Source organism: Pleurodeles waltl, chromosome 6 (genome assembly GCF_031143425.1).
Source record: "Pleurodeles waltl isolate 20211129_DDA chromosome 6, aPleWal1.hap1.20221129, whole genome shotgun sequence".
Lineage (NCBI taxonomy): Eukaryota > Metazoa > Chordata > Amphibia > Caudata > Salamandridae > Pleurodeles > Pleurodeles waltl.
Window position 1 is genome coordinate 1379466639 of NC_090445.1, and position 12175 is coordinate 1379478813.

The following is a 12175-nucleotide window of genomic DNA, read 5'->3' on the forward strand; positions in this document are numbered from 1 at the left end:
CTTAGGTAATATCCTTTTAGCAGAAATCTGTAAATCTGCCCCCTGGTCAACACCTCACACATTCCCTTAACAGACCCCCCCAGGATATTGCAGCATGGATTAGCAAATTGTGCTGCACAGCTATGCAATTTTTGCGGTACAAACATGCAAATCTTGTGACTTTTTTGTGGCAATTTATTTAGCTATTTAGATTTTTTTTAAATGCCCTTAGGGCCTGTTATGTGCCCTGTGGGCAGCCAAGCACTAATCATTAAAACAAATAATGCCCTAAGGGCTCCGTGCAGGCCTTTTGGGCGCTAATCATTAAAAAAACATTAATGCTCCTGAACCGCCGCATACCCTGGGGGCCCAAAACTTGATTTAAAAAAAATGGCCCCCAGGTGCCACATTTGGTGGCAGGCTCAGAGGGCATTCATTTTTTATCAAGTTTTGGGCCACAGGTCACACGGCGGGCCAAGGGGCATTTATTTTTTCAAATATTAGGGTCTGCAGCATGACCCATGGACGGCAGACCCCCCCCCCCCCCCCCTCTAAAAAAAAGAAATTACACCCTAGGCAGAGACGTTTTAAGGCATGGGCAAAGTGGGCGGTGGCCCAGGTCCACAGCTTTTCGGGGGGGGGGGGCCCGGATTGAGCCGGCGCTGTTCTGCAGAGAGTCTTTCCATGATGACTTTGATTAGTTCTTAAACAAATTGTTTTAAATATCATTTCCTTTAATTTATTTTTAATTTGGCTGATGTGTGAAAGACTGTTACAGATTTTGCAGAGAAATGTTGTGTTGATGTTTCATAGAACATCCCATAAAAAGTCTCTTTTAGATCAAAAAAGGACCTCACATTTGAGAAAAGGGAGGGTGTCACCGAGATTTTTTTACAGGAATATTAGGGAGTTGCTGTTGTGTTACAATATTGAAAACACATGTCACTATCCTTGAATATTAGATGTAAACACAATTTGGACTAGTGTGCTGTGCACTGTCAGTGACGTGACCGAAAGGGGCATGAAAGAACTGTAATTGGTTCATAACTTCAAACATGTTCCGAACATAGGCCACCAAAATACATTTGACCCATGGCCCCCAAAATCCTTAAGATGTCCCTGGCCCTGGGCCCACCACACATGGGCATGTGGTGGGCCCAAAACATTAAACAAAAAAGAATGCCACCCTGGACCTGCCATGTGCCCCGTGTGCATCGGGCCCAAAACATTAAAAAGATGTAATGCCATCCTGGACTTGCCGTACATGGGGCAGACGGGAGGCCCAAAACATTTTTTTTTTTTTAAAGAATTGGCCAGCTGCGTGCTCTGTGTGGGGCGGACCAAAACATTAAAAAAAAAAAAAAAAAGGGAAAGTAACCCTGGGGCCACCAATTACCCTGTGTGCAGTCAGCCCAAAGAAACAGGAGGCCGGTCAGGTGAGATGTAAATATACAAACACCACCCCACCTGCTTGCTGTGAGAACATAGTTCCATTGGCCCAGTGGCGATCCACTGGACCAATACAAGAGAGGGTTTCCATTCCAGCAGATTTCTTGGCCACTTTTGTAAAAAGAGTGGGCTTTTTACAACAGCACAGATCTTCCGATTTTACTGCAAATTATGAAATTCTGGAAGGTCTGCCTAAACACTACTGTGTGGATATACAAGCCCGTAAACAGCATGTAGTCACTAGAATGTGTTAAAATTATTATTCCACACATTTGCATCATCTGGTTGCTAGCCACTGCTTTTGGTAGATTCTTTGTTGAGCATGTATTTCTATAACCTCACATTCTACAAATAGAAAATGTTAGTTAGCCTCTAACCATCTGTTAGTAGCATGAGGTACAGTAGATTCACATGCCCACCCTCCTTGCGAGAAGCCAGCAATGAGCTCTCAAGACTAGATACTTACGCAGGGCAGAATAGTCCCACTTGCTGTCCACACCTTGGAGCAGCAGCCATAAGTAAACTCACATGACAGACCGCCACAGGGAGTACGGGAGAGGGGTTAGGGTAAGGATTTCTGGGAGGGGATCCTGTGGCGACAGGAGATATTCTGCAGGCTGGTTCCTTTGCTGTGTTTGGTTATTCTGACTTATACTCAAATAAGAATCTTGAACCCTGCTTGAAGTTTGTGTTGTGTTGAACTGCAGCTGAGCAATCCCTTTTTAGACTGGTCCCGGATCTATCTGCGTGGAAAGAGGGGATGAGGAACCTCAGTAAAGACAAAAGGTAACCATAAGCACACAAATGATTTACAATAGATTAGAATCTTTACTTTCATTATTTGACTGGAACTTATTACCATGAACAACATGCAATTCCTGACGGGAAAACTATTGACACAAAAATTCATCATTATGTCTGCTGTAATTATTCTTGCACTCAGTCTCCTGTCTCATCCTCTAGTGAGGAATGCATCCACCGTTGACTTTGTTCCAATCTTTAATCATAAGTTCTTTGACCTTTGAAGACCTGAAGGTACATCTGTACATTTTATGCTAAGGTTTAGAGACTTCTTTTTGTACTTAAACCACGTACCAAAAGCCACACTGAAAATAAAAAAGGATGTTCCAGAGTAGTGCACACCAAAAGCAAATTAACTCTCTCTTGCTCTCTCTGTCTGTTTCTCTCTGTGCTTCTTGTCCCTTCTTCCAGATCTTTTCTAAATCTTGTGGCCAACGATCCCCTCCTGCCCCATGATCACACAGATTATGAGCCCACAAAGTTTAGGTCTTTTTTAAATAGGGAGGCTCCCTGTCCTCCAAACTAATGGCATACTTGCTTGTCTCAATCTTTTTCCTAGTACCAGTGCGACTGCTCCTCGGGAGCTTATAGATGGTGTTGCCTCTCCTTCAACTAACTGCGCTGAGAATCGTGTTTTGGCTGGGCATGTCCCTATTTCTAGAGAGACCACGCTCAAGCTGACACAGGATTCAAGATAGCCTCCAGAGTGCGGTCGAAATACAGGGCAGACCCTGACAGGCTTCCTTTGTCTGATCCAGAGTGTTTTAGACCTTGTCACCCACCTTCAGCCTCCAACCTTACCTCCCACTACAAGTACTTCTTACAGGCCCCTTGCAATGTGGGTTCAGAGCACTTGGGGCAGGGGTGGATTGAGAGACAATCACAGATGTATTTGCTATTTCTGGTCAGATTATATTACACAATACACTTGTCTTCGAAATTATACTCCACTTGCATTACTCATCTGCTGAAGGCAAAATAATCTGAGTTGGAGTCTTTATCCTGGAACATTGTGGAATGAGGGAGTTGTCACAACAGGTACTGTGACTCAAAACATCTTTAAAGGAAAGCAAGTTACAAACATCCATAATACATACAAACAGAGGGTTACAGGGCAAGAAGGGTTTTCCTTTTGCTGTTGCCCCAGAAATCCTAGCGTGAACATGCCCCTGAATGTGACTTAAACAGTATCTTTAACTCCCATTGGACCTTTAGCACAGGCTATTTGTCAGAGCCATAAACTACTGTGAGATCTTGGGGCTCTTAAATACCACCTAAGCTACTTAGGCTAGGCCAGTGAAATGGCCCCATGATGCGTCTTCCTCAAAGAAAGCATGTGGGGAAATGAGGAAAGTTATTGTTAGTACCCCCTTGTTCTAGCTTCCTCTTCAGGTGTTTGCTGCTAGATTACTGTTTCAGTGACAAAATACAAGGCATGACTACAGGCAGTGGTGAAGCAGTCAATCACCCACGTAACCTGAGTTCTCTGGCTTGCTCCAGAATCTCCCTTTTCATTTTACCATCTATGTTAACTGTAAGACTCTGATTCCTTGCACTGTCACCCATTGACATTAACTACATGCTGCAGTCCCCTGCATCTTCATTACCCCTTTTGCTGCATTCTTGTCTCTCCTTCGCCTTTCCTAACCCATCAGCCTGATGATTAATGTTGACTAAAGGCAATACTCTATCGTTCCCCTGGTCGACACGCTTGCTTGGCCCCTCTTTCCTCTGATTTCCTCTTTCTGTACATCTCTCCATGTCTCAAAGGCAGTCGGATTGAGGTGGAGTAAGTTGTGTAGTTTACACAAACATAACTTACTGTAACTACACCATACAAATGAAAGAATTTAATAGCAGTGTGGCAGCGACCGCTTTTTATACTTGTGATTCTTAAACTGGCAAGTTTCAACCAGGTGTCTTATATCTGTTTCTCTTATCGCACAACCCCTTGAAAGCGTTGATCTCACTATCACCATTTTTCTTTACTTACTCCCCTACCTCAGGAGCATACAATCCAGATTGGGGTCCTACGTCGCTTCCCATTCTCCTCTGCCTTGCAGCGGATGAGTGTTGTCGTCCGTTGCACTGGTGGCACCTGTGTCTACATGAAGGGAGCTCCTGAACTGGTGGCCAGCCTCTGCAACAGTGAGACAGGTAATGCTGACAGACCCATGGCATTGCCAGAGGCAGCCAGGGGTATTCCTGTGTCCCACCTATATTCCTTCTGGTCCCCTCCACGCACCATCACCATGGCTGTTGTTAAATGAAATATTTGTATTCTACTTCATAGGCTTTTATTCTTGCTTCCCAAGATGCCATCTAACATTATCTATGAAAAGTACAGTGTTGGCACATTTGTGGATGTGGTATGTGGATCTTAAAGCAGTTAACAAAGTGACCTGTCTGCCATTAAACTTTTATTTACTGTTGTTGATGAGGTAAGTATGTATTCTTAGCCATCAGCATTAGGTGAATGCTGACTGTAAGCTTGAAGGCGTGTATATATCTATGCTTACTTTTATACTCCTAAATAGATGTGTATACACGTGCTTCTCAATTAACCATCATAGGTGGTCTCTCTAGCTTTTCCTGTTGCCCCTTGTGCACCATTTCATCCCTGTCCCCCTAAAAAATGATATCTGTAGATGTCACTGTATGAGCTTGACATAATTTGCATGACACCCACAGGTTTGAAGGTGAAACAGATACAGACAGAGTGCTGTTCTTGTCTAATTAATCTGTTTCCTCTGCAGTTCCGGCTGACTTCTCTGGGATGTTACGACACTACACAAAGGATGGATTCCGTGTCTTGGGCTTTGCGTATAAGCCATTGAGCACAAATGTAACCTTTGAAGAAGCACAAGAGCTGAGCAGGTACCAGTAGCGCTTGCACATTGCTGACTTTGCTCTTTATCTCAGTCATACTTAAGTTTCCTTAGCATTCAGACTCCTTACATTTTTACTTTATGCAAGTGGGCATTGGTTATGCTACAGGAGACCAGTAGCTAGAAATCATAATACAGACCAGCAGTGTGTTAAGGCTTACTCAACAAGAGATAAAAAGTGGGTGCTAATGTCACAAGAGGCCAGCAGGTAATTGAATACTGATGACACTATGGGCATCTCCTCCACAGTTGAGCAGTGAAACTCAACTTAAACCAGAGACAACCAAGGAATGGAGAGTGATATAAGAGACAATTAGAAACTTGCAGCTATGAACAAAAAAGTAGAGAGTGGGCATAGTTATGAGGCACAAACATGGAGTGTACTCTGATGTCACAAGAAACATTTGGCCAAGGAACCTAGACGTATCCAGCACTGAGTGGGCATTGTTTCCTCAAAAGAAAAAGTGTGAGATAGCATTGCTATCACAGGAGATTGAGCAAGTGACAACTATGGTGGCACAAGGCAGACATTCGATGGGCAATCGTTAAGAAATACTGATTTGCAAATAGATGTAGGGACCTACGTACTTCCATCTTGGTTGGTTGAAGTGGCGTGAATCTCCTGCCTGATTGAATCTAGTAAGCTAAAAAGTTCTGAAACCTAGGCAAGATTCAGCATTCTATAAGCAGTCATTTGTCATTTTTGTTTATTTCACAACATTTGAAATTAAAAAGTTGTGAAAATAAATACACCAAAAAGAGAAATCATTTGTAAGGTTTTTCCTTCAAAGATGACCTGCAAAAGTAATGTACTATAATGCCCATCTGGTTCTTCCAGTTCAAGGTATGTACAGGTTTTGCCAATCCCAGAAATCCTAAAATATCCTATGCTGTTAACTTTTATCAATTACATTTTATAAATTAAATTGTGTTAAATGTTATCATTTATATTTTATTTTATAACAATTATAGAATAAAAAATAGGTATGAAAGAAAGCAATGCAACTCTTAAAGGTATCCAAGAATCTCTGTTCAAGGATAATGGATGTTTTGTAACACTAGATTACCCTAATCTGAGGGCATATCTTGAAAATGTAAATTTTGTGCACACTGATTTACATAGCAACAAAAAATACAGAGATTAAAAGGATAATAAGAAATGTTTTACCAGTCTTTATTCTCACACTTCTCCCAAAAAAAGTGTGGCCACTTGTGTGGGTGGACCAGTTGTTTGGGATAGGAAAGGCCCACAAACACAACATTAACATGTTTAGCTTCTTATTGTAAATTAAGTAGATTCTTGGGTTGAGTAGCCGTGGTATTTTCACTTGAGGTCTGTTTGCCCATAGGGTAACCCAGCAATCCCAGACATTTTGAAAACTAAATTGTGGAAGGAGCCCAGGGTGGTGTGACTAGCATGAAGCCCACTATTCCTGTCCAGACTGCCCTACAAGCATCAAACATTTGCTAAAAGCACAACCCTTTCTAGCCTTTCTTCAAGGGAAAATTCCAGAATCTCTGCGGATTGGCTGTAGTCCTGCCACCAAGCATTCCCAGTCTTATACCAGTAAAACCAGTACCCCACTTGTGTGGGTCACAACAGCAACTATCTGAAGTTAAAGTAGTATCAATGTGGTATTCAGATAATTACAGTATGGAGCCTTTTACTTTCGGTGCATTAGGCCCATCCACATAAGTGGGGTACCCTTCTTCTCTGGAGAAATAGTTGGGCTTGTGGGGGGGGGGGGTAGGGAGCATAAGCCCATGTGAAGGGGGGCAATGCTTACTCCATGATACTTCCAATTGCGGTCCAGTGGTGTGCATTTCGGCTCTGGTATTCACCCTCATAGGGCGATAAATGAGCTGGAATCCACTAGGAAATGCTAAACATCCACCAATGTGAGGCCATGTCTGTAGGACCCAGGAGGTTGCAGTTCTGATACAAGAAGACTAGTAGAAGTGGTAGTGCAATTAGTGGCTGCTGTACGTCCCCAGAATAATGTTTTGTGGCGTATGTAGCTGTAGATAGACAAACTGAACAGAGCTCCTCCAACACCTCTCAGATAAGCTAAAAAAGCGGGACACAAACTTGTCTCGGAAAGGAAGCTCCTTTCCATCACCACCATCCTCTGTGCCCTAGGCACAGCTGTCCCTGCAGTGTGGAGCTCTAACTTCAGTGTCCTATTTCGATGACACACCTGGCTGTGTTTCTCTGGTTTTAAACCAGAAGTACCACGGCATCTCCTCAACTTACCTTTGGACTGGGAACACCTCTTTGGACATAGCTTGATGAGATGCTGGAAAAAGCAAAAAGGACACTGACATCGCAGAGTTGATGGGAGCACTCCAAACGCCTTACCCACTGGATTCCTTTTCAAGGTTACACTATTGAGTGAACTCCAAGACAACCCCCCCGCCCCCACCGAGACATCTACCTTCTATTAGAAGCAGCAGCACTGACAAACCATCACAGGGTTACTCCTAGAGAGGCTATAAAGACAATAACGCTAGAGGTAGAGGGGATGTGGCTAAATCAGCCACTACAGCAAAGCAGTGACTCCCTCTCCATACACCCCGATCACACTGCACCTGTTGGGGGTTTCTCACCTGTTGCCTGGGGATCACAGTCGATTAGTGGGTTCTTTCCATCACCAGGCAATCTCCCCTCAAACATACACCTCCTCGGCTTGATGGCCTCCTGCATTGTCATAGTTCACTATGCCAAGTTACAGATGCATCCATTGCAGTAGTGCCTGGCTGCACCGCGGTCACAAGCAGCGGTGTGCTGGGAAGATCTAGTGTTGATTTTGGGCCACATTCATTGCTGTCTGCAGTAGTGGAGCAGCATCAATCTGTCCCTGTTCTGCAGGTGACCATCACAATGGATGCTTCCCTCACGGCCCTGGGGGTGGACACACTTGTAAGATTTCACTGTTCATAGTGTGTCAGCAGGGTCTCCACATCAACAGCCTGGAACCGCTGGCCATCCAGCTAACACTCAAGTTGTTCTTCATCTTCACTTACGTTCAGCAGAACGTAGTTCTTGTTTATTACGGCAACATGATTGCCATGTGCTACCTACAGAAGTAGGGTGGCTCTCACTCCTCAATTGTCTGCATTGACCATGGGCATTTGGCTGTGACAAAGTCCATCTACTATCAGAGAATCTACTGGCAGTGGACATCGACTTTCAGGGCCTGCTTCCACCAGCTAGTCTAAATAACATATTTCCATAGTTGGGGGTTCACCCGATGTAGACGTCTTTGCCACCACTGGAAATGCAAAGTACCCAAGCTTCGCCTCCAGATATCCTCATCCACAGTCCTGTCACGTCTTTTGTTTGTGATTCAGAGGCAACGGCAAACATCCCTTGGGACCCGTCTTGGCCAGACAACCCTGCTTTACTGTACTCCTCGACCTCTCCCTAGTGCCTCACACGAAGCTGCTCAGCCAGCCAGACCTCATATCACAAAGCCAGGGCATGTTCAGACACCGAATCCCAAGCATCTAAAACTTGTTATGTGGCTCCTGTGGTCTTAGAATCTGGCTACCTCAATCTACCTCACAACTGTATGTCCATCCTTCAGGAAGCACGCAAGCCTACAACAAGAGCCTGTTATGTAGCTAAATGGAAAAGGTTTGTTCACTACTGTGGTCCTAGGCACTTTAACCTTCTCAAGGCAACAGCCCAAGGGATTATATGTTATCTGCTTCACTTGCAAAAGTCAGACCTAGCTGATACTTCCATTAGACTTCACTTGACTGCTGTTTCTGCCTGCCTTCACAACAGGGAGCCCCCTTCACTCTTCAAAGTTCCAGTCACAAAGACCTTCATGGAAGGCTTTAGGAGTTATTCCACCACCTGCCTATATGAAATCTCAACATATTTCTCACCAGACATATTGGGCCCTCCTTTTGAACAACTCCACTCATGCCCTTAGCAGTATCTGTCCTGGAAGGTAGCCTTCATAGTACCCATCGCCTCCCTCAGACACGTGAGTGAGCTTCAGGCTCTAGCCCTTCAAAAAAACCTTCTTCCAAAACCATGCCCACAGGGTAGTGTTTAGGACAAACCCCACATTTCTTCCAAAGGTGGTCTCTTCTTTCCACCTCTATCTTACTTTCAACCTCCCAGTGTTATTCCTACATCCAGAGTCGGAGAGGGCTTGTCAGAAGGGCTCTCATGTATTACATTGATAGGACATAAATCTCACGTAAGACGCAGCAACTATTTGTCTATTTTTCCAGACCACACAAAGTCGGTGCGCCCTCACAGGCAGAAATGCGAGATGGTTGGTTAACTGTATCCAGACCGGGTACACTCTAAAATCAAACTATCTTTTCCTGTTGCACTCAGCCCCTATTCTGCTTGAAAAACGGTGGCCTCTATGGCTTTCTTAGGAAACTTTCCTATGGCTAACATCTGCGAAGCAGGTACCTGATCTACTCCACACACTTTCACCAAGCATTACTGAGTGAAAGGCATAGCATGCTAATAAGGTTACGTTGGCCAGGCTGCTCGCCACACACTGTTCTAGTCCTCCGCAACATCCTCTGGCTATCCACCGCTTAGGGGAGACTGCTTTACAGTCTAAGCACAGCATATGTATCTACCCTGTAAGCATCTGTTCGTGGCATGTGGTGCTGTAGAATCATATGCATCCACCCTCCTCAATGGAAGCCTCTGGTTGTTTCAGTGGCCCTTCTTTCTTCATTCTCCTCATTGCCTTCTTCTTCTGTAACGCTCCTTTCTTATCCTCACCCTCCGTTCAGAGAAAATGCCTACCATTGGAGCCAGTGCTGATGTAGTTACCAGTAATAGGTGGAGTCACCATACCTCTTGACTCGAAGACTTCCTCTAAGAAGAAACAGTTGCTCATGTCTAACCCCAGCACTAGATGTCAGGAGTATGCATAGCATGTAATTCTTCAGCACTCCATGTCACCAACACATGCTGACAGAGAAAGGAACATTTGAGAATTTATGACCAAGATGTGGCTTGCTGACCTTTGCAGATCATCATTTGTGTGATTGTCTCAAATGGGGACCTTCCTAATTAATATTCATTTGATAGAGGAATGTAGTTGCAGATTCCTTACCTTAGAATTACTCCAGGTATCAGTCTGGATCTGGAGATTTTTCTCAAGCAGTATCCCTGTGCGCCGTTAGATGGCGTTGATCAGCTCCGTGTCCGTTGTCGGCATGGTCTGCGGTTGCTATATAGAGTCCTCCTTGGCGCGCGTACATCAGTTATTTTTGGAAAACAGCCTTTACAGCGCGGCTTGAACCACGCTGTACATTTACAATGCAGTTCGAACCACAAATGTGTCATTATAATGCATTCCTTTCCCACGCAGGTTGTTGTGACGACTTGCCTAAAGGAATGCATAGTTGAACTCATGTTGGACTTTAAGTCCATCTCTTTACCTACTGTTGCGCAGAACGGGGTTGGAATAGTAAATTATGCTATTCCAAATCCAGCTCTTTCCCTAAGGCAAGTCGTTAAGAAAGTGTAAAGCCGCATTTGTTGTTCGTTCTTAAGGCATGCATGATAAATGCCTGTGTGTTTTTTACAAAAGGCAACAATGGTCTAGATAATGCACCTCTCGTTGTCTTACAAAAATCTCAAAATTAGGGTGCTCATATGCTACAACACATCTGTTGCCCTAATGTGAATGATCCAACCAGAATTAACGCTGCTAAGACTAATAACACAAAGTAGTAGAGCACTCTAGTTAAACCTATATCGATAAAGAAGGGTTAGGAACATATGGAATGTACACATTTTACTATCAATTAAATATACATATACATTAAATAAAAACACTGCTTGTGGTTAGGTAGGTAGATAAATCAACAAAAGATCAATTTTAACAACAAATTAGTTTGACATGATACATAGTTCTTGGAATAATTGATTATTCATGTAAATAAAAATGCAACAGCTCTGATCTGTATCGATGTTCTTAATCAAGTCGAGAGTTCAGCCGACTCGTGTTTCATCCCTTATGAGAGCTACTAAAACGGAGTGGAGAATAACATTTATCCACACTAAAGGTTTATTTTATTACTTGGATCTATTGTCTTCCTTGGATAAATTCTGATAAAAGAGAAATTTCACTTTTCTTTTTTGTTTTTTAGTTCAGACTGCTTTTAGGACTTTTTAGAGAATGAAAGGAACATACAGGACACCTCTTTTCTTATTCTGATGGCTCAGAAATAGATTTCTGTTTTGTCAACCACCATGAAAACTTGGGTGGACGCTCAAAGGGTCTTCTGGTAAGGCCACATTTAGATATGAGCAATGCATTGCAGGTCAATATTTATATTTCTCTTCTGTTTTTAGCAAGACCACATTAATGCGAGAATCAACCCTTTCGTTTCTTCTTCCTCAAATGTTTTTGCTGTACGCATTTGCATCAGTCGTCCACTAGCATGCTTGGTAAAGGGAAAGTTTTGATTTGTATTTCTAGCATGCTCTTTTTAATGTCTTTATAAGTGTGTTCTGGCACCTTTCTTTCATTAATGGAGATCCTGGAGTGTTCCTTTCTTCAGGTTCCCTTCCCTTTAAATGTCTTTTTCGGTACAAAATGAGGTAGTTTATATTAGTAATGGGAACTAGTTAAATTTATTCAGTGGGAAAACAGGTTAAAGCTTTTAGTCACTTCTCTCACCTTACTAACTAACATGTTTCATTACTAAACAGGAGATAAGCGGAACAGTATTTTACATATGTCCTTTTCTGTCTCCATCATAAGGACTATTGTGTATGGTAGGAGGCACTTTCTCTGCTTTTCCTCTGCCTCTCTAATTATTTACTTTGTATGAATCTTCTTAGGATAAGGAAAGACAGATTTTACAACGTAAAAGAATGCTTTCCTTCTCAATTTCTTTGTATTACCTTTCTTTATTGAGCCTTTCCTGCAATCTGTGGCATTGTTGTTCTTTCGACATATGTAAATTGGTCATGTCTCCTTTTCCGTATAGAACTCTGATTGTTCAACAGCCTGACAAGGTCTGTGGGTTACATACAAATATTTGAAAGATGTGTATTATTA

General features: G+C 43.1%; 1 protein-coding gene across 7 annotated transcripts in view; it reads left to right on the forward strand.

Annotated features, from left to right (window-relative positions):
- Positions 1-12175, forward strand: part of ATP13A2 (ATPase cation transporting 13A2) — a 671851-nt gene that overhangs the window by 476207 nt on the left and 183469 nt on the right. For all 7 annotated transcript variants that reach the window (XM_069240690.1, XM_069240693.1, XM_069240692.1 and 4 more), the window contains 2 exons: positions 4236-4386; positions 4986-5106. In XM_069240690.1, the coding sequence (XP_069096791.1) occupies positions 4236-4386; positions 4986-5106 (272 nt within the window). The remainder of the gene's footprint in view (positions 1-4235; positions 4387-4985; positions 5107-12175) is intronic.